Below are 26,100 nucleotides of genomic sequence, written 5' to 3'. Positions count from 1 at the left end.
ATTCCAAAGACACATAACAACAAAGGAACAAGGAATATTGGCCTGAATAAACAGATTTTTCATATATTTATGGGAAGAAAAGACAATTACAACCTAATAGTGACAGAATCACCATTACAGATAATCCAAAATTGCAATGAAAGGAAACAGCTGCAACGAATTTAAAAGAAATGCAGTAAAAGATAGTGTGAGGCTGTTAGAGAGGTCTCAAACATGTAAGTTTGAGACGTTGGATGCCGACGTTGCCATTCAATTAAAAACTTTGTTGTAGTTAAATGAAATGACTGAGTATACTCCATTGTAAGATAGATATGTATTCATATTTATAAGAGTGTACTACAAAATAATGTGTAATAACAATAAATTTTACTAACCAATAATCAACAAAAATAGAATTTAGCTGTAGTTAAAAAGTTCAGGAGATAGGAGATCATTGGGTTATAGGAATCCATACAGCAAGAATAGTTACCGCACGCAAAAGCATTTGGGCTTGAAGTGTGGATTATTCTAACACATATAGGAAATATATAGGAATCCATAATATAATCTCATTGGGTTGTAGGAATCCATACAGCACGAATCCATAATATAATAGTTTGATTGAAGTGGTTCTTTACAACAATGGTTTCCATTCACTATATTCTACCATATGTTTTATGACTTATACGTAGAGCTCTATTATTGATCATGAAAAAATAGCCCAAAGCAGGGTTCAAGCTGATCTTAGACTTGGTTTCTAAATTGCTCTCCAGGAGCTCCATAATCAAAGCCATATGCGGAGACCGTGAAAATGACGTCCCCACTCAGTCATCAACCTTCACTAACATATATACACCTAAACGTAATTTTAGTTAACTAAACGCAAGTTTATTCATCTGACATTCTTCTTATTTGGTTTCACGTTGAAACCATTTCCGAAACTTTGATTCTGTACCTAAATTCACGTTTGATCTTATGTCATTGGAAGAATCCTGCCACCAGAAGAAGCTGGCGTTCTGGGTGTTTGAGCATCAGATTCTACACTTCCATGAAAATCACCTTGACTGAAGAATTCGTTTAAAACATTTTAAGAAAAAATAATTGCCAAAACATTTTGCTGCGCAGTTTTTATTATTAAAAAAGAATAAAACCGCACGGAAGAAAGAACCCTCTGAAATGAAAATAATATTAAATGTAGTAGTTTATAAACATTCGTGATGGCCTTAAACGTTAGACTAGCATTACAGCTTTACAGCAACTGAAATTCATAGTGATGGATCCATTATGAAGAAACACGTTGTTAACAAAGTTACACATTTTATGATGAATTTAAAAAAAAATTATAGCAATACTTCATACAATGACAAGATGTGAAAAAGTTTACCTTATGCAGCGAGGCTAGTGCACCATTAAAAACCCATGAAATTCATACAAAACTACCCCAGTTAAGTCAATGGTGTGAGTTTAGTATGTTCAACGCAAAATCACGGCAAAACTTAACCCTAAACAACTAAAAAAAAAAAAATACTACAGTCACGGCAAAACTCAACTCTTTATGACTTCGATGAGTTATATTAAATCATTCAATATAGTAAAGCAAATAACCACATTCAATGGCAACAAGATTCTAATCCAAGAGTAACTACTATGGTATTTCATTGGGATGGACTTGCTTCCATGATTTTGGACTTGAAGCTAAATCAAAAACTCAGGAATGGAAAGATTCCTTCATTAAAATAGCAGGCACAATAAAAGTTGTATAGTGCATAAGTCAAAATTCAACTAATAAAATCTCAAGACAAAATGAAATTAGAAACCAAAAGCAGTCAATGAAACTACAAAACACCCACGTCTATTCATTCCATAGATATTTAAGCAGCCGTAGTTTGTTGGGCAGCAATCCTTTTCCTAGCTTCTTCAATCACTGATAGCTTAATACCCTTACCCTTGGGAAGAGATACCCATGGTTTTGTGCCCTTGCCAATAGTGAACACATTGCCCAAACGAGTTGCAAATTCATGCCCAGTGGCATCCTGAACATGGATCGTCTCAAAGCTTCCCTTGTTCTTTTCCCTGCTCTTGATCACTCCAACTCGCCCCCTGTTCCTTCCACCAGTTACCATAACTACATTCCCAACATCAAATTTGATGAAGTCAACAATCTTGTTTTCCTCTAGATCCAGCTTAATGGTGTCATTAGCCTTTACGAGAGGGTCCGGGTAACGGATAGTCCGACCATCATAGGTGTTCAGGTACGGGATACCCTTTTGCCCAAACTGCACTGACCGCACCTTGCAGAGCTTAAACTGCCATACACACCACATACAAGTAAAACCCATGAAACTATAATCATTAATAGGAAAGTCAATTATTTATTTGGTTGTAACTCCAAAATTCAAACAATAACTACACAAAATCCTGAACTTAAACGGCATGTTCACTTCATCAACACTAGATTGTAGCCTACACACAAGAACTTAACACAATGAAAAGTTCAACCACAGCCTGTTATTTTATATAATAATAAGAATTACACTTAAGAGTAATTTTAGTTTGGGGGCAGATGGAAGAAAAATATTCAGTAATCAAATTAAAGTACCTTTGCCTCATCATCCCTGACTGAGTGGAGACGGAATCGGCCTTTAGTGTCATAAAGCAGGCGAAAGTTCTCATTGGTTTTAGGGATAGATACAACATCTGCAAAGAGACATAAAATTTGTTATATATACATACATATATATATATATATAAAGGGGTTTGATTTTCTCATGTTAAATGAGAATTCAATTCTCATTTTGTAGAGATAAAAAGCACACACACACACACACACACACACACACCCATATATAAATATGTATACACACACACATATATATATACATATAAATCCAGCCAAAACAATAGAACTATACAAACATAAAGTATGGGGAGGAGCCAGGTAGAATCCTCTGCAACTTAATTAATTACACAAATTCCAGCTCACAATTGCAAGGCATTGGACAATCTATGCAATACCAGTCGACATTGACAATGCATTGTCACACTGTGCGACAGAAACTATATCCTGCATTCTCTTGGAACAATAATCCGTGGGATTCAGTTAATAGTTAACTTACTCTTCAATTGACCAGATATATATATATATATATTAAAATACCCAGATACCTAGAGTCCAAGAAAGCTTGCTAAGTACATCAGAACACATCAAGCTCAAAACAAAATAATAATAAAATACTATAGTAATAAAATAATATAGCATAATATGTGTCCCAAAAAGGAGATATTCTATAGCTTATTGCCCTAACAAAATGAAATGTGCAGTTATTCTGAAAATGGCCATGTAGCATACATACCCATGAAGCCAGCTGGATATGTCTTGTCTGTCCTGACTTTGCCATCAACAAGGATATGGCGTTGCATCAGAATGGCAATGACTTCACGGTATGTTAAAGCATACTTCAATCGGTTTCGCAAGATGAGTATGAGAGGGAGGCATTCCCTAGATTTGTGTGGTCCAGAGGAGGGTTTAGGAGCCTATAGAGGAATAAAAAAGGATCACGTCAGTCTCCCTAATGCACAGTTTAAAGCTGGTCAAAAGATGATGAAACTTTTACTTACAAATGCACCACCCAGTTTATCAAGCATCCAATGCTTTGGAGCATTGAGCCTCTTCAAATGCTTCTTCAATCCTCTAGCCTGTTTCAGCAATAACCATTAAAATTCAAAGCTAACACAAATTGACAAAGAGATTCAAACATCAAGTTTAGCATTAAATTTGAATAGAACTTCGGGCCGGATCATATGGATTCTAAGCTGCCATGAAATTTTTATAGCAAACACAAAGAACAGATTATGTTCAAAATCCAAGCTTCCTCTGGTTGTGTCCAAAAAATACAATAAATCTTGTGCAAAGTGAAATATAGAGAAGCCTCATGCACACTTTTCAAGACATGGATCCATATACGATTATAGCATTAGAACTCCAACTAAAATTAAACGAAGAGCAACACCATGTTTTGAAATAGGTGATCTAAATTATACAGATATGGCGACACTATTATTGCAAAGCATCAAACTTTCAGTTCAAATATAACAAAAGGCGGATTAAAACTCGCAATGTCATGAAAATTGAAGATGGAATTCGAGCAAAATGCCAAAAAAAAAAAAAAAAAAAAAAACACCCAAACCAATTATGATGAGATTCAAAAAGCGTCAAAATCAGAAGTGGTAGGAGGAGCACACGAACCATCTTGGGTTTGCGAAGAAACCTAGTGCTCCACTATTACGGCAGCAAACTGGAAATTAGAAGAGAAGTTGCGACTCTTAAAATGCGAGAGGTTCATAAACCCTAATTGGTTAATGCTGGGTCATGGGCCTCATGGACCTTTTTACTATTTTATTTTATTAATCTCCTTTTACATAAGATAATTATCTTATGTTGAAAAGAGAAAATGGGTGGGTCCCACCATTACAAGAAAAAAAAAAAAGGTGGAGTAGGAAAAACGAAGTGAGAGAAAATGAGAGAAGTTATCTTATATGAAAGGAGAGTAATATTCTTCTTTACTTAATTACGGATACAGTTGGGCCTTATAGTGTAATAGATTGGGCCTAGCTGATTCCCAATTATTTCATTTCCTCAAGTTAGTAGTATATAGTGATAAAATAGGACTCTATTTTTCTCGTGACATTTTTCTTTCTTTCATCATATGGAAATTATAATTAATTATGGTTCATCTATTTTTATTTATGAGGAGGGGAAATGTTTATATTCGACTACGAACTTTATTAATCTTCTTTTACACAAGATAATTATCTTATGTTGAAAAGAGAAAATGGGTGGGTCCCACCATTACAAGAAAAAAAAAAAAAAAAGGTGGAGTACGAAAAACGAAGTGAGAGAAAATGAGAGAAGTTATCTTATATGAAAGGAGATTCCTCTTTACTTAATTACGGATACAGTGGGCCTTATAGTGTAATAGATTGGGCCTAGCTGATTCCCAATTATTTCATTTCCTCAAGTTAGTAGTATATAGTGATAAAATAGGACTCTATTTTTCTCGTGACATTTTTCTTTCTTTCATCATATAGAAATTATAATTAATTATGGTTCATCTATGTAATAGGACTCTATTTTTCTCGTGATAAAATAGGACTCTATTTTTCTCGTGATATTTCATTCCCACATATTTTCTCTCTTCAACATAAGATAATTATCTTATGTAAAAGGAGATTAATAAAATAAAATAGTAAAAAGGTCCATGAGGCCCATGACCCAGCATTAACCAATTAGGGTTTATGAACCTCTCGCATTTTAAGAGTCGCAACTTCTCTTCTAATTTCCAGTTTGCTGCCGTAGTAGTGGAGCACTAGGTTTCTTCGCAAACCCAAGATGGTTCGTGTGCTCCTCCTACCACTTCTGATTTTGACGCTTTTTGAATCTCATCATAATTGGTTTGGGTGTTTTTTTTTTTTTTTTTTTTTTTGGCATTTTGCTCGAATTCCATCTTCAATTTTCATGACATTGCGAGTTTTAATCCGCCTTTTGTTATATTTGAACTGAAAGTTTGATGCTTTGCAATAATAGTGTCGCCATATCTGTATAATTTAGATCACCTATTTCAAAACATGGTGTTGCTGTTCGTTTAATTTTAGTTGGAGTTCTAATGCTATAATCGTATATGGATCCATGTCTTGAAAAGTGTGCATGAGGCTTCTCTATATTTCACTTTGCACAAGATTTATTGTATTTTTTGGACACAACCAGAGGAAGCTTGGATTTTGAACATAATCTGTTCTTTGTGTTTGTTATAAAAATTTCATGGCAGCTTAGAATCCATATGATCCGGCCCGAAGTTCTATTCAAATTTAATGCTAGACTTGATGTTTGAATCTCTTTGTCAATTTGTGTTAGCTTTGAATTTTAATGGTTATTGCTGAAACAGGCTAGAGGATTGAAGAAGCATTTGAAGAGGCTCAATGCTCCAAAGCATTGGATGCTTGATAAACTGGGTGGTGCATTTGTAAGTAAAAGTTTCATCATCTTTTGACCAGCTTTAAACTGTGCATTAGGGAGACTGACGTGATCCTTTTTTATTCCTCTATAGGCTCCTAAACCCTCCTCTGGACCACACAAATCTAGGGAATGCCTCCCTCTCATACTCATCTTGAGAAACCGATTGAAGTATGCTTTAACATACCGTGAAGTTATTGCCATTCTGATGCAACGCCATATCCTTGTTGATGGCAAAGTCAGGACAGACAAGACATATCCAGCTGGCTTCATGGGTATGTATGCTACATGGCCATTTTCAGAATAACTGCACATTTCATTTTGTTAGGGCAATAAGCTATAGAATATCTCCTTTTTGGGACACATATTATGCTATATTATTTTATTTCTATAGTATTTTATTATTATTTTGTTTTGAGCTTGATGTGTTCTGATGTACTTAGCAAGCTTTCTTGGACTCTAGGTATCTGGGTATTTTAATATATATATATATATATATCTGGTCAATTGAAGAGTAAGTTAACTATTAACTGAATCCCACGGATTATTGTTCCAAGAGAATGCAGGATATAGTTTCTGTCGCACAGTGTGACAATGCATTGTCAATGTCAACCGTTATTGCATAGATTGTCCAATGCCTTGCAATTGTGAGCTGGAATTTGTGTAATTAATTAAGTTGCAGAGGATTCTACCTGGCTCCTCCCCATACTTTATGTTTGTATAGTTCTATTGTTTTGGCTGGATGTATATGTATATATATGTGTGTGTGTGTGTGTGTGTGTGTGTGTGTGTGTGTGTGTGTATGTATATATAACAAATCTTATGTCTCTTTGCAGATGTTGTATCTATCCCTAAAACCAATGAGAACTTTCGCCTGCTTTATGACACTAAAGGCCGATTCCGTCTCCACTCAGTCAGGGATGATGAGGCAAAGGTACTTTAATTTGATTACTGAATATTTCTCTTCCATCTGCCCCCAAACTAAAATTACTCTTAAGTGTAATTCTTATTATTATATAAAATAACAGGCTGTGGTTGAAGTTTTCATTGTGTTAAGTTCTTGTGTGTAGGCTACAATCTAGTGTTGATGAAGTGAACATGCTGTTTAAGTTCAGGATTTTGTGTAGTTATTGTTTGAATTTTGGAGTTACAACCAAATAAATAATTGACTTTCCTATTAATGATTATAGTTTCATGGGTTTTACTTGTATGTGGTGTGTATGGCAGTTTAAGCTCTGCAAGGTTCGGTCAGTGCAGTTTGGGCAAAAGGGTATCCCGTACCTGAACACCTATGATGGTCGGACTATCCGTTACCCAGACCCTCTCGTAAAGGCTAATGACACCATTAAGCTGGATCTAGAGGAAAACAAGATTGTTGACTTCATCAAATTTGATGTTGGGAATGTAGTTATGGTAACTGGTGGAAGGAACAGGGGGCGAGTTGGAGTGATCAAGAGCAGGGAAAAGAACAAGGGAAGCTTTGAGACAATCCATGTTCAGGATGCCACTGGGCATGAATTTGCAACTCGTTTGGGCAATGTGTTCACTATTGGCAAGGGCACAAAACCATGGGTATCTCTTCCCAAGGGTAAGGGTATTAAGCTATCAGTGATTGAAGAAGCTAGGAAAAGGATCGGTGCCCAACAAACTACTGCTGCTTAAATATCTTTGGAATGAGTAGACGTGGGTGTTTTGTAGTTTCATTGAATGCTTTTGGTTTCTAATTTCATTTTGTCTTGAGATTTTATTAGTTGAATTTTGACTTATGCACTATACAACTTTTATTGTGCCTGCTATTTTAATGAAGGGATCTTTCCATTCCTGAGTTTTTGATTTAGCTTCAAGTACAAAATCATGAAAGCAAGTCCATCCCAATGAAATACCATAGTAGGTACTCTTGGATTAGAATCTTGTTGCCATTGAATGTGGTTATTTGCTTACTATATTGAATGATTTAATATAACTCATCGAAGTCATAAAGAGTTGAGTTTTGCCGTGACTGTAGTATTTTTTTTTTTAGTGGTTTAGGGTTAAGTTTTAGTGAATTTGCGTTGAACATACTAATGCACCATTTTTGTACACAATCACTATTAAATATAGGCAGTAATTTTCCAACAGAGAAGTGTCAACCAGCTACTCTCATCTATTGTTAAAATAAAAGGGTAAAATGCAAGTAGTGATAATTCTGTGATTATTTGCAATATAAGATAGTAAAGCATCTCTACAAGTTGACTGATACTTTGAAAAATGGAAACTAATACAGTCATATTAGTTTCATTATTTCGTTACATTCTAAAACTAATATTATTCAATCGTCATCTCACACAAAATCACATCATTAGCTTGACAAAAAGATAAATAAACAAGGAAGGTAAAGAATAGAGTCATGATCATTACAAACATAAATATGTAATGTTATAAAATGCATGTATGTTGAATCAGATTGAAGTACAAAGTAATCAACAAAGCTGGAGTACTTAGTAATATTAACTATTACCCGTATGCAAGTATAATAATATTAATACATAAGGAGAATGCACTTATTAAGGATAACTATTACCGAACTATTTCGTTTAAACCTGTTCAGAGAACCAAGCGAAACTAGTCTTTAACTATTAGTATTTTTTTTTCCTCTTATAATTGGTCCTCAACTAGTTCAGAACTAAAATCAGTTCAGAAAAATAAAAAAATAAAACTAATTCAGTTCGCCGATTTCCCGAATGAAACCACTAAAACCGGTTCGGTTTGAATTAGCATAAAAAAACATTGAGCAAGCATTGTTTAAATCCCCATTTTTTTAGAAGGAAGATAGAAGATGCTAAGCTAAGCTATTGAACGAAGAAGCTCTTGAGGAAAGGAAGAGAAAGGTAAGCTTGTGTTGCTAGTGTTCCACTGCTGCTGTTCCAGAAAGAGATCAGAAATTAGGAAATGGGTGAAGTTTCACTGAGTCTGTTAAGAAGAAAGAAAGAAGAAGAAATAAAGGAAAAAAAAAATTAAAAGGTACCTAAACACGTCGTCTCTTCTTCCATGTTGTCCCACATCCAAGCCCCGTCAGCACACTAACGTGCCACTTGGGCACAGTTAGTTTGGCCGTTACAGTGGACTTCACAGAAGAACTAACATGGCCCCCTTTTTTTGTTATTTTAGGGACCAATTGGGTCCTTTTTAATTGCCAGAGACTGAAAAAGATTTTGTGGATATTTCCGGGAACTAAAAAGGGTATTTACACTTTTAAAAAATATGATGAAAACATCCATTTTAAAAAATATGATAAAAACATTCAATTTATGATAGGAAAAAGTATTTGTCATTTTAAATGATAGAAAATTATATCATTTTAAGAGAGATACAGACACAGAAAATTTGAATTTTAAATTAAAAAAAAAATCACTCACCTTCTCTCTTCCATGATTTCTGTTTTTCTATGTTTATCTCTCTCATAAAATGACATAACTTATAAAATGACAAATATCAAACCATTTATGATAATATTCGAAAATTAAAAATTTAAAAAAATTCAATTTCTAAAAATCTCAAAAAATAACTTATACCAAATACCTCTAAAAATACGTCATTTGAGATCCAAAGGACAACCCCATGTTGAAAAGATTGCAGACATTCAAACCCCCATCAATTGGGTGATTGAAAACAACAACCTTTGATCTACATGTTAACTTCTTCCTCGTAAAGGCCAAGTCCTTCTCTCTCTCTCTCTTGTCTTTGTTACATCATAATATATTTTTCAGAGTTAGATCTTCAAAAACTTAACGAGTACTGCTATATCTCTCTGTCACTGTCTCTTTTCTGTTTTACTTTATAGTATCAAGAATGGCAATTTCAATTGAAACCCTCTTCAAAGAAAGAAAGTACCCTTTCATTTTCACCCTCTTGGTCTTACTCGTTTGCGTCACGATCCTCTTCTTCACCAACATCACTTCCACCTCCACCATCGACCCAATTGGCTTCTATCCTCCTGATGTCAAAGCGCAACCAGCTCCTACACTCGCAGATTCTTCCACAAGTCCTAAAGACCAAGAACTGCCCCGAAACATGACCAAGATTACAGCCCCGAAAGACCAAGGTTTACCTCAGAAGGAGGTGGTTTTCGGCAATGTGAATATCGATTGGAAGCTTTGTAAGGGTGCTGTGGCTGTAGATTATATACCATGTTTGGATAATCTTAAGGCCATTAAGGCTCTGAAATCAAGGAGGCACATGGAACACAGGGAGAGGCATTGTCCTGATTCTAGTCCCCACTGTTTGCTGCCCCTTCCCAAAGGGTATAAAGTCAGGGTTCCTTGGCCTAAGAGCAGAGACATGGTGAGATTGATACTTCGGTAAGAAAATTTCTAGTTTTTAATGGTTGGTTGGTTGGTTGGTTGGTTGCATATGATTTTTGTCAGTGGAGAAAACGTTTGATGCGTTGATATTGGTTAAAGATAGTATAGTATAACCTTTTCTTCTAAGAAAATTCTTATCCTGATATCTTTTTTTTTGCATTTTGTTTGCTGATCTTCTATTGAAAGAAACTTTGCTAGAAATTTCTGGCGGCACTTTTCACTTCCAGTTTGCATTGTCATAACTTTCCTCATGAAATGTACTTCTGGTTCTGGTTATAGATTTGGTATGATAATGTCCCTCATCCAAAGCTTGTTGAATACAAGAAGGAGCAAAACTGGGTGGTGAAGTCGGGTGAATATCTTCGCTTTCCGGGAGGTGGTACTCAATTCAAAGAAGGAGTTGACCATTACATTAAGTTCATAGAGAAGGTATATATTACAATGTGGTTTCTCATAATTTGCCTAAACTATCATATGTCATATGTGCGTTAATTTTTATTTTTCTTTCCCCATGTTGTATAGTTATAGAAGTAGAGAAACTGCAATAAACTCTTGAAAAAGGACCAAAAGAGGAGATTTGGGAGGAGAGAGGGATAGGGACCGAGATGGAACTTTTTCTTCTGTTTTATTCACCTGTAAACAATTCCTTTAGAGAGTGAGCCTCTTATCATAATAATGGTGTTAGTCTAAGAACCAAGAGATTTGAATCTAGGCCACCATAAGAACAAATTTATCCTGCTTTGCCTACAGATTGATATTTTGTCTAAAAGGCATGAAGATCTGAGCTTAGGATTGGTCATACTCCGAAGGAGCTATAAAAGTTGATAAAATTTGTTTCCTTTTGTTTTATGAGTTCCAAACAATGTTAATTTTTATTTATGCATGACTTAATTAGTAGCTTGCACATGTTCTGCTATTAGAACTAGATTTTGATGTAGTTCTTGAATGCTTACTATGTCTAGTGGTTTTCTGAATGTCTTTTGGCCAGACACTACCAGCAATCCAATGGGGAAAGAATATCAGGGTTGTTCTAGATGTTGGTTGTGGAGTTGCTAGCTTTGGTGGCTATCTTCTGGACAAAAATGTTATAACTATGTCATTTGCACCAAAGGATGAACATGAAGCTCAGATTCAGTTTGCTTTGGAGCGAGGAATTCCTGCAACTCTTTCTGTCATTGGAACTCAAAAGTTGATATTTCCTGACAACGGATTCGATTTGATCCATTGCGCACGATGCAGGGTGCATTGGGATGCAAATGGTACTTCCTATCTTCTGACTTAGGTCCATATCAGGACAGCCTTCTATAATTGCCTTACATGTTCCATTTATATAATCTTTGACAAAAAGTGTTTGCTCAAAAATCTGGTTCATGACTATAGGTGGGAAACCATTATTTGAGCTCAATAGGATTCTTAGACCTGGTGGTTTCTTTGCATGGTCTGCAACACCTGTTTATCGTGATGATGAAAGAGATCAGAAAGTATGGAATGGTTTGTCTCTCACACCCCACCTTCATGCATATGCCTTTATTTGTCATTTTGTCTCCTTCTCTCCCTAACGTTTAAACTTTTATCTTTATTGACAAGATATCTTATTTAATGCGTGGTATGACCATGACACCACTAACCCCACACTCGCTAGTCGGGTTTAACGGGGAGTGGTTTTTTTTTTTTTTTATGTTTAAGGAAAAATATATATTTTATTCATCTCAAACATGGGGTTTTTTGATTTCCTGAAGAATGTTAGAAAACATCCAAATTCTTCTAAAGATAGACATTGTTGTCCTTGTGTTCCGCAGCCATGGTGACTATAACAAAAGCAATGTGCTGGACTGTTGTGGCTAAGACTCTTGATTTATCTGGAATTGGGCTTGTTATATACCAGAAGCCTACTTCATCTTCCTGCTACGGGAAACGCAAAGAGAACAATCCTCCTTTATGTGCAAATAACGAAAGGAAAAATAGCACATGGTATATGCTACACTTTTTTGGTTGTATTTCTCTGACATTTATATTTCCACCAAATTCTAGTTTGTGGTCCCATCACATACCTTATAAACTAGCCCCGGGCAAACACTAGAATGCCAATGTCACAAGTTGCAGTTATCAGTTGATACAAACCTTAGGAGAACCTCACTCAAAAAGTTAGCTTGTAAGGTAGGAGAGCTCAAAGTCCATATAAACCCCACACCAAAATTTTATGTTTGCGATGTAGGACTCCAAGTCCCGTACCTTACAATTGGACCGTAATGTAATGTCAACATGAATTGGAAGTAATCGAGTAAATTTTTTATAGTTCTTTGTGTTGATGTTTTGGCTTTCTGATATTCATATACAGTGTGAGATCAACTAAACATTTTGCATCAATTTTTAGTATATATTGTTTAAAAGGAGACCATAGAAAATGTTCATGGACCATAGCAAGCAATGCTAAACATATTGTTACTGCTGTTAGTTTAATTTCTATCTTTGCTAATTTTCTTTGCACGCTTTTGTTAGGTATGCCACACTCAGCAGTTGCCTTACTCCTCTTCCAGTTGATAATGCGGGTAACCTGCAAAGCTGGCCCATGCCTTGGCCCCAGAGACTTACCAGTATACCTCCTAGCTTATCTACTGAATCAGATTCCACCGAGATGTTCTATAAGGACAGCAAACGTTGGTCTGAAATAGTTTCAGATGTTTATAGGGATGGTCTTTCTATAAACTGGTCGAGTGTTCGAAATATCATGGACATGAATGCTGGTTATGCAGGGTAAAGTATATTTAGTTAGAGAATACCTTCTTTATTTTTTTCTTTTTGTCTCTTCCCTTTTAATTGCGAGCTGTGGTAATGCTGCTCTCTTTGTGACCAAAAGATTACGGGTTCGAATCTGAAAATAGTTTTTTTAAAGACTGCATACAAGGATCATCCTTACCCCTACTCTCTAGTTGGAGTTTTATGGAGAGTAAGTTTGCGTATAAGCATTATCCTCACCCATACCCTTGCTAATTGAGATTTAACTGGGGGGGGGGGGGGGTGTGGTTTTTCTCCCCTTTAAATTCTTTTAGTAGAATATAGCTTTCATTTTGACGTTATTGGTAGATCCAAATGCTTGATCTCTCCTGCAGACTCATGTATAGCTTTATTATGTCACTCTTCTCTGACATTTACATTATCTGTCATAACATCAACACAAATTGGTTGGTTATCCTCCAATCTTTATTTTTTTTTTCAGATTTGCTGCCGCAATCATTGATCTACCAGTGTGGGTGATGAATGTAGTACCTATTGATATGCCAGATACTCTTTCTATTATATATGACAGAGGGTTAATAGGAACGTATCATGATTGGTGCGAGTCTTTGAATACCTACCCTCGCACATATGATCTTCTTCATTCTAGCTTTCTCTTCAAAAGTCTTGAGCAAAGGTATGACTAAACTAATGCCTATTCATGTTTTTTAAATGTTTTATGTCCTTTCTCATTTTATTATTTGAAACTCTGTGAGTCTAGCTCTACTATATCTAGCATAAGTATGTGTTAAGATATGATTCTCACATTTTTGCAATAATGTTTGTCAGATGTGACATGGTAGATGTAGTTGTGGAGATAGATCGCATATTGAGGCCAGATGGGTATCTCCTGGTTCAGGACTCTATGGAAATTATTAGCAAGCTTGGTCCGGTCTTGCGTTCACTTCATTGGTCTATTACATTGCATCAAAATCAGTTTCTTGTTGCTAGGAAGAGTTTCTGGCGTCCAAGTTCATGAAATTTTGATTGATGAATATTGTTGCTCATCATATCCTATATATTCTTCAATGTATGGTTACTCATCATTTTATTTTATTCTAATACGGATATAAAATTAAAACAAAGAAGGTAAATTCTTTTGACAGGCAATACGAATGAGATTTCTGAATTCTGTAGATTATATATATAGAGAGGGATTTATTAATCTCCTACAGTAGGAGATGACTTACCGCATGCTATATATAAACAAGTTATGTGGGTTCCATCATTTTTAAAAAAATAAAAATAAAAAAATGGCACGGCTTTTCATGTCTCACTTGCATAAAAAAATTCTCTTCGTCAACATAAAATAATTTAAACACACACACATATATATATATAGCGCGGGATTATTTTTATGTAAATGTAAGTTACTTTTTTAATTTTTTTAATTGATCTTATTTATGTCTAACACCTCTAGTTTGTTAGATATTTTTGAGGCATTTGAAACAAGTAAATTAATGATCAAAAGACTTTTTATTCTTATATCGGTGTAAGAATAATCTGATTTGTCCACTATAACTATGTATTCGAAAGACTATATAGTTATAATATTAAAAGTTACTTTTATTTTTTTTCTTCAAAATTTCTTTCAAAAATTGTGGGCCAAAAAGTTTGATCCAATAGTAATACACACGTAGGCACACACGTCCGCGTACATATAGACAAAGGGAGGGATATATCTATCTATATATATATATATGAGTTTATATTTCTGCAGTTGTTGTACGTGCAACAATTAAATACTTACCATATATATATTTAAAAGCAGTAATTGCGGGAAATCATAATCATACACCTGTCGTTGCTGTATGTAAAGTGGCTGCAGAAATGATTTTATCATACATATATATATATAGGGAAAAACATTTCTACAGCCGTTTTAGATAAGTTTGTCTACAGCTATCACTTTTTAACTAAGTATGATCGGTCATACTTTAAAATTGCATTTTCTCTTTCCGTCATGTCAGCCGACAGTGTATGAGGAGAGAAAAAAAAAGAACAACTTTATTCTTATAACTAAGTATGACCGATCATATTTAGTTAAAAAGGGTAGCAGTAGATAAGCTTATCTAAAGTGGTTGTAGAAATACTTTTCCCATATATATATATATATATATATATATGGGTTTTATTTGTATCAAGTAACAGGACCAATTACTTTTTTTCCTGCTGATAGAGTGAGATATGGGTCCCACGCAAGAGAAAAATAAAAAAATAAAGAAAACAAAAAACGCTGCTTTCGATGGGAGAGCAGGAACATGACGGAAAACGCTGTTTACTGTTATAAAAAAAAAAAAAAAAAAAAAAAAAAAAAAAAACAACATGTTTACAGTAACATGACAATTATATATATATATATATATATATATATATATATATATATATATATATATATATGAGATAGAATCCTTTGACACCTCATTTGAGAGCCATTAGATAAAAAAAGATCAATGACTCTGATTTGTAAGCATCTGATACCATTGATCTTTTTTGATCTAATGGCTCTCAGATGAGGTGTCAAATTTCAAATTTGACACTGGTGTCAAAGGATCGTACCTATATATATATATATATATAGGCTTTAACATTTCTACAATGAATGTAGATAAATTATCTATATTCGCTTCCAAAACGACGTCGTTTTGGGTTGAAAAATTAAAAACTTATAATAAAAAAGACTATTATAACCCTGAAATAAATTACAATTACAAAAATTCCTTGAATCTTGTCTCAAAACGGCATCGTTTTAGGTTCAATGTAGATAAATTATCAATATTTTTTTAGTACACAAATTATCTACATTAACTGTAGAAAAAGTAAACTCATGTGTGTGTGTATATATATATATATATATATATATATATATATATATATAGGGGTAAACATTTCTGCAGCCACTTTAGATAAGCTTATCTACAGCTACCGTTTATAACTATGTTCTCCCGGGAGAACATAGTTATAACGCAAAAATTGTTTTTTTTCTCTCTCCACGTCAGCAGACAGGTTCTGAAAAGTAATTGAGGAGAGAGAAAAAAGCAACTTTTAATGTTATAACTATGTTCTCCCGGGAGAACATAGTTATAAACGGTAGTTGTACATAAGCTTATTTAAAGTGGCTGTAGAAATACTTTTGTCATATATATATATATATATATATATAAAAGTATTTCTCCAGTCACTAGAGATAACTTAGCTCAAATCGACGTCGTTTTGAGTTATAAGATTAAAAAAGTATAATTATAAATACTAATATAACTATGTAATATATTATAATTACAAAAATACCTTGATTTTCGTCCCAAAATGACGTCGTTTTGGACTCGCCAGAAATAACTTATCTCCATTGACCAGAGAAATCCTTTACCCATATATATATATATATATGTATGTATATATGTATATATATATATAGGGCTTGCAATTTCTCATAGAAAAGTGATTGACACACATCGAAGTGAGAGTGATAAAAGATGAGACTTCTTATGCAAAATGAGAAGTCTTTTTTCCATATATGTATATGTGAACACGTGTGTGTGTTTTATCTATTTAAATGAATTAAATTTAAAGACTGAACTTGGTATGCTTAAAAACATGAATTGTGAGTGGAACACGCGCGCGCTCCGCGTGATCAAAACAAAACACAGAATTTCCTCTAAGCGATATAGATTATTTTTATTTCATTATTTATCATACACGCATTTTTCGTCGTGAATTCATTATGGTTATTCATTATATAAATACACGCATATTTATTCATTATTCATTATTTATCATAGACGCACGCATATTTATATAAATACAATACCGCCGCTGGCCGCGGTTCTAGCACCTTGCCACCGCCAGAACCTCCCGGCAGGAAGGGCACGACGAGTGAGACTCGAGCCACGCGTCTATGCATCCCACGTGGAAACCGTGCCGGCAATGCGGCAGCACCCGAATGTCGTCGCCGGCGGTAAACTCCTCCAGGCAAATCGCGCATTCAGGCGTAGCCACCCACTTGCTCGGGTCGCTGTCGACGTAGGCGAACTTGGGAAGCGACTGGAGCACCTTCTTCTTCAAGCCCTTGTTCGCCAGAGCTTGCCGATAAGAGCTTCCGGCGCCGGTGCCACGCAGGAGCCACGTGCATCGGACGACGGCGACGATCACCACCACCGATATGAGGGCACAGAGCAGGGCGGAAAGAATCACCAATAAATATGATTCAAACGCAGCGGCCTCCGGCGGAGACGCCTCCGCACGCATGGTGTAGGTAGATAATTATACAGAACTTGAATTGGAATTGGAAGCTTAAGCTTAAATTTTTCTTCTCATCATGGTTTTTTTTTTGTTCTCTCCCTCTCTTAGTTCGCTGCCAAAGAAGAGTGTCTTCTTTTCTCACACAAAAAGAACAAAGTTGTTGTATAAGAAAAATTTCATAAGATCTAAAAAGTGTTTGTCTATATACCACTTTCTGTTTGAATTATGGATTATAATGCATACTGTAATTGGACAGGCATTTATAAAAAGTATGCATTTATATGTTTTTTTTTATATATATATATATATAGGGTTTTATAAGAGTTATGTTGTAGGAAAAATGATTGTGTAATGTTATAGAGATTCGTTTTGCTTTGCGTGCCTTAATTTTTTATTTATTTTTTTGTTTTAAAAAGTTTGAGCCTCACAAAATATTGTGAGTGTAGGAAAGTTTGTTGTGTTATTTTAAAGGATAAAAAGAAAACTCATATATATATATATATATATATATATATATATATAAGCTCCACACATGCATGTACATGATTTCTGGCTTTTCTTGGTACTATTTGACAGACCATGTGCAATTCATTGGTGGCAAATGGCAATATTATTAAATCCGGGAAGCTTATTAATTCGGTTGGGGTACGACTCAATAGATTACTCGTTCAAATCAATGAGTTAAATTAATTTATGTAAATATTATAATATATGAGATTAGTATTTATCTTTTTAAATGATATAGAGTAATGTCATTTAAGTCAAAACTATAATGTTTCACGGTGAAAAAAATAGTTACACAATAAAATAATTATGGTGGGAGTAAATGAGAGATTTTTTAATTTAAATATTAAATAAAAAATAATTATTTTAAACAAAATGTCCGTCCTTTAGAAGAAAAAAACATTTTTGACATAATAAATATATAAATAGTACGACAATTAAAGTGATCCAACTTAGAGATTAGTATTTCATTTTCTTTCCTTAAATGTCAAATTTGAATCACAAAAGTAAAATTGGAATAGTGACCAAAATGCCACGGTTTCTTAAGTTTTTTCTCCAAATGCCACGTGCAAACAGTGTTATTTCTCAATATGCCACACGGGCAAGTTCGCTACAGTGTCCAGCGAACTTGGTAGCCAATGATTTCGTTACACGTGGCATATTTTCGCAGGAAAAGCTGACTGTCACGTGTCCAAGTTCGCTATGACTGGTAGCGAACTTAGTAGCCAATGATTTCGTGCCACGTGGCAAATTTTTGCAGAAAAAGCTGACCGGACGAAGTTCGCTACCAGGTGTAGTGAACTTCGTGCGCTAGGTGGCACAATCTCGTTGCCCAATCAGAATTAATGTACCAATCACACTCAAAAAATAGAAAACGAAGGAAAATGACTATTAATTGTAATTAATGTATTAGTAACAATTAATGTACCAATCACCAATCACAATTAATGTATCAATCACAATTCACAATTAATTTTGATCACAATTAATATATCAATCACCAATCACATTAATTTTGATTGGTACATTAATTGTGATTGGTGATCGGTACATTAATTTTTTGTGATACTATTGTAACAAATTCAAACGATATTTGTGAGAGATAAAATATGCAAAATGAGGTGTCATTGAGTAGATCTCAAAAAATCATGTGAAATAAAATAAAAAATATCTGATTTGGATATCCGAATCAAAAGTTATGGCCCTCCGAAGTGATTGGTGATTGATACTTTAATTATGATTGATACAGTCAAAAGTTAATCTCATTGGTATGCTAATTGTGATTGGTGATTGGTACATTAATCGCGATTGGTGATTAGTATATTAATTTTGATTGGTACATTAATTAATAGTCATTTTCCTTCGTTTTGTTTTTGTGATTGGTACATTAATTCTGATTGGGCAACAAGATTGTGCCACCTAGCGCACCAAGTTCGCTATCCTTGGTAGCGAACTTCGTCCAGACAGCTTTTCTTGCAAAAGTATGTCACGTGTCACGAAATTATTGGCTATCAAGTTCCCTACCGGTAGTAGCGAAACTTGGACACGTGACACTCAACTTTTTCTACGAAAGAGTGCCACGTGTAACGAAATGATTAGCTACCAAGTTTACTGGGCTCTGTAGCGAACTTGCCAACGTGGCATATTGAGAAATAACATTGTTCGCGTGGCATTTGGTTAAAAAACTTAATGAACAGTGACATTTTAGTCACTGTTCCAATAAAATTGTGGGGGAATATTTTGCTATGATTTTCAAAAGTTGATTCAACTAGAAAATCAATAACGAGTTAGCAACTAATTCAAACTGCACCAGTTTTTGACTAGATTACATGATCATTAATTACTTGAATCGGATGAGTCAGTGGCCAGATTCTCAGTTCAACCAATTCAACCAGTCTGGTCGGGTCGATTTTAATAACATTTGTGGGTGGTATTTTGAATTCATGTTTCGATATAAATATCTTTATTATCCAACACATGTGATTGTTGAGAGCTAGGGAGAAGGTGAATTAGTTTGAACTCCTTTAAAAGTCACCACGATTTGAATTTCCTTCCTTGATATAAATATTGCTATTCATTTTTTTAATGTTCTATTATGTTTCTTTAATTACTACAGGCATTAAGCTTTTCCCTGTATAATGCTTGTTATATTGCAGTATTGCATGTTTAACCCCTTCTAAATATGTTTGTCCATTAGTTCTGACAAGAGAGAAAGGATTATAGAAAGAAACCCTTATTTATGTGTTTTATATATAGAGAAAAATATTTCTCAAACTGCTTGAGATATATTTATCTCCGCTCATCCCAAAACTATGTCGTTTTGTTTATTTATATTCTTATATTAATTGATTCACTTTGAATGGTTATGATTTCTTTTTTCTCTCTATTCCTTTATCACCATTGATCCATCTTTGTAGGGTTATGATTTCGTAGCCGAAGATAAAATTATCTCAAGCAGCTTGAGAAATAACAAGCTTTTATATATATATATATATATATATATATATATATATATATATTAGTTCCTGTTTGATACTTTGATATATTTTATATATTAGTTTTTTAAAAAAAAACTGAAGTTTTATGAAACATAATTTTATAAAAACTTTTATTATGAAAGGATATTTTTGTATAATGATGAAAAAATTAAAAAATAAAAAACTCTCGCAAAGAGTTGTTTTTAAGATATTTAATTTTGTGGAGTCTTTATATTTATTTTATAATTTTATCTTTATTTTGAACTTGAATTTATAAATTTTATTATTTACTCTAATAATTCATTTTAATAATAAATTATTTCATATTCTCATCTTCAAAATCATCAGATCAGCTTTATACAATCAGATGTGCAGACTATTTCTCGAATTGCCTTTCGGTTATAGTGGGATCTGTAACTTTTCAACATCAACAATATCTTTATCTCAAATTAACTAGGGTTGTTGGTAGATAAACCTAAATAAAAGATACGAAAGGGTTAAAAAAAGATAAAATAAAAATAAATAAAATAGTAATATATATATATATATATATATATATATATATATATATATAAGTGATAAAAGCAGGGGAAAGAAGAAGAAGGGGGAGATGAAGAGGAAAAAGGACTAAAAAGAAACCATCTAGAACATAGGAATAACAATGAGGAAAGAAGAAGAAGAAGGGGAAAAAGGACTAAAAAGAAACCATCTAGAACATAGGAATAACAACGGGTCTAACCCTCCACCATGCTTATAGTTTTTCTCCATTTTGTTATAAGGCACACCGTCCGCCAATCTATATCCTAAATTCTCAATCCATTATGTCTTGCTTTACTACTTTCTGAAGAAATATGTCATGGTTATAGTTTTTCTCCGTCTCGTCATTTGCCATCAGTATTCAGACAGAGCTTTCTATTATTGCTTCTTCATGTAAAATAATTTGATTAGATAAAGTAGGCGCCGGTTTGCTTTGACAAGCAGAAATTTCAAGTACAACAAAGAGATTTATGTTTCTTGATCAGGTATTTTAACTGTCATGGTTAAATTCCTTTAACCTTCTAACATGACTGTGGTATACTGAATTCTACTAAGGAAGATTCATACTATTAAAGCTTAAATATATATATTTTTCAACCACCGAATAACTATAAGATAAATTTTAATACAGTGTTGATTATATGCAAAACGCAGCTTAAACGCCTAAAGGTGTGTCATGCCACTTTGATCTCAAAGCATAATCAACGACAATTATAAAAAGGGTTTTATAAGAGTTATGTTGTAGGAAAAATAATTGTGTAATGTTATAGAGATTCGTTTTGCGTGCCTTAATTTTTTATTTATTTTTTTGTTTTAAAAAGTATGGACCCCACAAAATGTTGTGAGTGTAGGAAAGTTTGTTGTATTATGTTAAAGGATAAAACGAAAACCCTTTAAAAAAAACTTTGCAGGACCAAATTAAGCCATATAATCGTAATCCCCATTCAAATTAAACATTAAAAAGATCGACCAATAAATAAATGGTATGCCATTTATGCGCATAAATTCAGAAGAAAACACAGGGAGATTGGCGTCTATTTTATAAATTACAAGAGACAAAACTATGTAGAAATGACAGAAACAATACTTAATAAACCCAACGCGGGACTACCTACACTACACCAAATTTTTTTTATTAATAAACGACTACAATATGCAATCATGCCCCACTGTTAGAACAGGGATGAATCCACAACAAATGGTGTTGAAATTATTAATAAAAAAAATAAAACCCCAAGTTAGCCTAAACTAAGAATCGAGATTGGGTGATGAAAGGGTTAGGGTTTGGAAATCCAAACCCAAAACCAAATCTGACTCAACCGGTTGCTGTCGCTGAGAAAGTGATAGAGCAAGAGCAGCGTCGAATGAAGTGGGGCTTCAAACCAACCAGCTCTGACTAACAGCTACAAGTGACGATGGGTAAGAGTGTGATGTAAAAATGGGTAAACCAGAAATAGATGGTCCTCAGCTATGGCATACGACAATGAAGGAATATAGATGAAGTAGACAACTAGATGATAGTTAGTTCACAGGGGTGAGAAGAAGAGAGAGAGCAGGGACTTGAAATGGGTGAGAAGAAACTTGGAATGAACACAGAGAAAGAGAGCTTGGACCGAAGAGAAGAGAGAGAACAGGACTTGAAATGATTAATATAAAAAGTAAAATAAAAAAATAAATTGAATGTAACGGCCAGCCTCCCAGACTCCAAGGTCGGGCTTACTAATAGAAGCTTGAGGCCTTTTAAACAAAAAAACTTTTATAGGAGTACAATTTTGAGCCCAATAACTAAAAAAGACGGGTCGGGCCAAGCTGAAACAGGTCGGGCCTAAGGCTCCTGACAGACCCCTAGCCTTATTATCACCCCTAAGTGTGTGTCTATAAGTTAAGTGTAAGTTTCTGATTCATCATGTGCCTCTCTCACTATCTCTTTTGCAATTATTGAATATATATATATATATATGTAGAGGTAGGATCCTTTGACACCGGTGTCAAATTTAAAGTTTGACACCTCATCTGATAGTCATTAGATCAAAAAAGATCAATGGTGTCACATGCTTACAAATCAGAGTCGTTGATCTTTTTTGATCTAACGGCTATCAGATGAGGTGTCAAATTTTAAGTTTGACACCGGTGTCAAAGGATCATGCCTCATATATGTATATATATATATATATATATATATATATATATATATATATAGAGAGAGAGAGAGAGAGAGAGAGAGAGAAAGAGGATCAAATCATTTGATATCAGTGTCAAACTTAAAAGTTTGACACTAAATTTTAACTGTTAATTTATGTCAATCGACGATTATAATTATTGAAAATTACTAATTAATTAATAAGTATGACCCAATAAATTATAACTGTCAGATTGGCAAAAATCAACGGTTAGAATTTAATGTCAAACTTTTTAATATGATACCGATGTCAAAAGATTCTGCCTATATATATATATATATATATATATATATATATATATATATATATATATATATATGTATGTATGTGAATATAAGAGAGATATTTTGACTCAGATTAAGACTTTGAAGTATTACTCCTCATTACAGTCGTTGATTTTCGTCCATCTAACGATTGTCACTTATTTGAAATTAATAGTTAATTAATTAGTAAAACTCAATAAATTATAACCGTTGGATGGACATAAATCAACAAAGTCTTACTCTGGAGTCAAAAGATCCTTATATAGGGCAGGATATAATCCTATCATTTGATGTCAAAATGATCCTGACCCTATATATATATATATATATATATATATATATAGAGAGAGAGAGATAGGATTTTTTGACACTTGTGTCAAATTTAGAAGTTTGACACCAAATCGTAACATTGATTTTCGTCAATCGACGGTTATAATTTATTAGAGAATAACTAATTAATTAATAAATTTGACCTAATAAATTATAATCGTCAGATTAACAGAAATCAACGGTTAGGATTTATTATCAAACGTTTTATTTTGAGACCAGTGTCAAATGATCCTGCTCTCTCTATATACATATATATGAGAAAAATATTTCTCCGGCAACTTGAGATAAATTTATCTCCGGCCACCTCAAAACTACGTCATTTTATTTATTTATTTTCTTATATTAATTGATTCAGCTTTGAATGGTTACGATTTCCATTTTCTCTCTCTTCCTTTATTACCATTGATCTATCTTTGTACGGTTGTGATTTAGTAGTCGGAGATAAAATTATCTCAAGCAGGGCTTATCGTTTCTCAAGCTGCCGAAGATAAATATAAATTACAAAAACACTGAAATAAAGACTATTATTGAAATCTTAAAAAATTATAAATATAAAGACTATTATAACCTTGAAATAAATTAAAATTACAAAAACACCATGATTTTCGTCCCAAAACGACGTCGTATTGAGCTTACTGCAGATAACTTATCTGCAGTAACTGCAGAAAAAACGAACCCTATATATATTAAGACAGTTAAAGATAAATATAAAAATTATAAACATTTCTTCCGATCTAACTATAAATGACTTCAAATACTTTTCAGATTCTCATTAATAATTATGCTTTACCTAAAATTATTTAACTAGTATGATGATAAATATGATTCCACTATAGTATAAATTGTTTTAATTTTGATCATAGTCAATTACCTCTATTTATTTGCCATATATTAAAAAGATTTTTTTACTAAATTAACAACTATATTAGATACTGAAGTCTCGTAGTAAATATAATGACGAGATTAATATTTCTCAATTATGTGTTTATAGAAAAAAACATTAAATCCTATAATAATATATAATAAAATATAAAACCACTACCTAATGCAGACTATTTCTCTTCAGCATGCCCACTGTATGCAAACAAACATTGCACCTCATTGAAATAACACAAATGATTCCTCTAGTAAGCCCACACGATGAAGGCCCTGGAATACAAAGAGCACAAAAAATTTACAGTGACAGAGAATAAAGTTTGAATTCAAAAAACTTTGCAATAAACTTCGAGCTACACCTTTAACAATTTAAAAAAATAAATAAATTTGAAATTTAAAAAAATAAAATAAAATAAAGATAAGCTTCTGCTTCACAAGGAAGGTTTCTGAATATGCTAACTAGTAATGAAAAGAACCTAGCCTGAATTACACATTATCCATTTATGAATCCCCAACTACTCCTTTTTATCTCTGTGCCCCTCTCTTCATTGTACTTACTGTACTACACTAACAGTACTCTTTCACAACAACCACTACCACTAATGTGGCCATGGCGTATCCGAACCACTCCTCCTCCACCATCTCGATCCCGTTCCTGCAGTTTCTCCTGCTCTTCTTTCAAAGACATTCAAACCCTCCTTCAACCCGAACCCGTACCCGAACCCGGATCACCTAAATCTCCCTCCCTCTTTCGCCGCCCTCGGGTCTCCACCTCCCTCCTCCGCTCAATCAGCTCCCGCTCCTCCGTCGCATTGCCGCCGGAATCCGACCACGGAGACGCCGTCGTCGTCTATTACACCAGCCTCCGCGTCGTTCGCCGCACCTTCAACGACTGCAGGGCCGTCCGGTCGATCCTCCGAGGGTTCGCCGTCGCGATCGACGAGCGCGACGTGTGCATCGACAACCGGTTCCTCGAGGAGCTGCAGGGAATCCTTGGCCGCCGGAACGTGCCGCTTCCGAGCGTGTTCGTGGGCGGCGTTTACATCGGCGGCGCCGACGACGTTAGGAGGATGCACGAGAGCGGTGAATTGAAGGCGTTGATCGAACGGTTACCGAGATCGGAGCCGTACGCGTGTGATTCGTGTGGAGGGCTGAGATTCGTTGTGTGCGACGAGTGTGATGGAAGCCATAAGGTTTTCACGGAGAAGAGCGGGTTCAGGAGCTGTATATCTTGTAATGTTAACGGTTTGATCAGGTGTCCTGCATGTTTCTTCGTGCTCCCGCGACACAGCAAATAATTGCCTGTCGTAAGTAACAAATAAGAAAGGAAATGAAAGAAATATATCGATTTTCGCAATTTGTTAATAAAATTAAAAACTTTGATTTATATATAGGCTGCTTTGATTCAGGGAATTTCATGTGAATAAATATTTGAAAATTTCAAATATTCCTTCTAATAATCAATCCTATCATCATCATAATTGAGGGTTTTGTTTTTGGTCATTACAATATTATTGGGCCACAATCATAATTGGACTTTCTTTTGGGCTGGCCCAATTCTTCATTTCCTCTACCATTGGAGAAGTTTCT

At 34.2% G+C, this 26,100-nt stretch overlaps 5 protein-coding genes across 6 annotated transcripts; 3 read left to right on the top strand and 2 right to left on the bottom strand.

Annotated features, from left to right (window-relative positions):
* Window positions 1-1,683: 1,683 nt before the first annotated feature.
* On the bottom strand, window positions 1,684-4,322 carry LOC133318580 (small ribosomal subunit protein eS4z). The gene is made up of 5 exons (XM_061520589.1): window positions 4,226-4,322; window positions 3,598-3,675; window positions 3,333-3,513; window positions 2,579-2,676; window positions 1,684-2,285 (listed from the first exon to the last, which is right to left on the bottom strand). The coding sequence occupies exons 1-5, from the start codon at window positions 4,226-4,228 to the stop codon at window positions 1,851-1,853; spliced, it is 795 nt and encodes a 264-aa protein (XP_061376573.1). The 5' UTR covers window positions 4,229-4,322; the 3' UTR covers window positions 1,684-1,850.
* A 974-nt stretch (window positions 4,323-5,296) lies between these two features.
* On the top strand, window positions 5,297-7,829 carry LOC133318581 (small ribosomal subunit protein eS4z-like). Its single transcript, XM_061520590.1, has 5 exons — window positions 5,297-5,371; window positions 5,922-5,999; window positions 6,084-6,264; window positions 6,826-6,923; window positions 7,217-7,829. Exons 1-5 carry the CDS (start codon window positions 5,369-5,371, stop codon window positions 7,649-7,651), a joined length of 795 nt encoding a protein of 264 aa, XP_061376574.1. The 5' UTR covers window positions 5,297-5,368; the 3' UTR covers window positions 7,652-7,829.
* Window positions 7,830-9,817: 1,988 nt separating this feature from the next.
* LOC133318623 (probable methyltransferase PMT23) lies at window positions 9,818-14,083 on the top strand. 2 transcript variants are annotated; one of them, XM_061520646.1, is made up of 9 exons: window positions 9,818-10,010; window positions 10,056-10,309; window positions 10,609-10,758; window positions 11,318-11,588; window positions 11,710-11,820; window positions 12,129-12,300; window positions 12,829-13,083; window positions 13,547-13,741; window positions 13,894-14,083. In XM_061520646.1, the coding sequence occupies exons 1-9, from the start codon at window positions 9,818-9,820 to the stop codon at window positions 14,081-14,083; spliced, it is 1,791 nt and encodes a 596-aa protein (XP_061376630.1). The 2 variants fall into 2 exon arrangements, with proteins under 2 accessions (XP_061376630.1, XP_061376629.1); XM_061520645.1 differs by having other exon boundaries at window positions 9,818-10,309.
* Window positions 14,084-16,929: 2,846 nt separating this feature from the next.
* LOC133318599 (RING-H2 finger protein ATL8-like) lies at window positions 16,930-17,349 on the bottom strand. Its single transcript, XM_061520611.1, has one exon. It carries the CDS (start codon window positions 17,347-17,349, stop codon window positions 16,930-16,932), a length of 420 nt encoding a protein of 139 aa, XP_061376595.1.
* A 7,646-nt stretch (window positions 17,350-24,995) lies between these two features.
* On the top strand, window positions 24,996-25,840 carry LOC133318636 (uncharacterized protein At5g39865-like). Its single transcript, XM_061520660.1, has one exon. The coding sequence runs from the start codon at window positions 25,014-25,016 to the stop codon at window positions 25,806-25,808; it is 795 nt and encodes a 264-aa protein (XP_061376644.1). The 5' UTR covers window positions 24,996-25,013; the 3' UTR covers window positions 25,809-25,840.
* Window positions 25,841-26,100: the final 260 nt, after the last annotated feature.

Source organism: Gastrolobium bilobum, unplaced genomic scaffold (assembly GCF_033153095.1).
Source record: "Gastrolobium bilobum isolate Gb01-03AN ecotype WA unplaced genomic scaffold, APGP_CSIRO_Gbil_v1 utg4519, whole genome shotgun sequence".
Classification (NCBI taxonomy): Eukaryota; Viridiplantae; Streptophyta; class Magnoliopsida; order Fabales; family Fabaceae; genus Gastrolobium; species Gastrolobium bilobum.
This window is presented reverse-complemented; position numbering and strand designations above follow the sequence as displayed.

Excerpts from the sequence above, each read along its gene's own strand:
- LOC133318623 (XM_061520645.1), top strand. The coding sequence starts at position 9,818 with ATGGCAATTTCAATTGAAACCCTCTTCAAAGAAAGAAAGTACCCTTTC. Across the intron at positions 13,084-13,546 it reads ATGAATGCTGGTTATGCAGG|ATTTGCTGCCGCAATCATTG; the intron begins GTAAAGTATATT and ends TTTTTTTTTCAG. Across the intron at positions 13,742-13,893 it reads TTCAAAAGTCTTGAGCAAAG|ATGTGACATGGTAGATGTAG; the intron begins GTATGACTAAAC and ends AATGTTTGTCAG.
- LOC133318636 (XM_061520660.1), top strand. The coding sequence starts at position 25,014 with ATGAATCCCCAACTACTCCTTTTTATCTCTGTGCCCCTCTCTTCATTG.
- LOC133318581 (XM_061520590.1), top strand. Across the intron at positions 6,000-6,083 it reads ATAAACTGGGTGGTGCATTT|GCTCCTAAACCCTCCTCTGG; the intron begins GTAAGTAAAAGT and ends ATTCCTCTATAG. Across the intron at positions 6,924-7,216 it reads TCAGGGATGATGAGGCAAAG|TTTAAGCTCTGCAAGGTTCG; the intron begins GTACTTTAATTT and ends TGTGTATGGCAG.
- LOC133318599 (XM_061520611.1), bottom strand. The coding sequence starts at position 17,349 with ATGCGTGCGGAGGCGTCTCCGCCGGAGGCCGCTGCGTTTGAATCATAT.
- LOC133318580 (XM_061520589.1), bottom strand. Across the intron at positions 3,514-3,597 it reads ATAAACTGGGTGGTGCATTT|GCTCCTAAACCCTCCTCTGG; the intron begins GTAAGTAAAAGT and ends ATTCCTCTATAG. Across the intron at positions 2,677-3,332 it reads ATATCCAGCTGGCTTCATGG|ATGTTGTATCTATCCCTAAA; the intron begins GTATGTATGCTA and ends GTCTCTTTGCAG.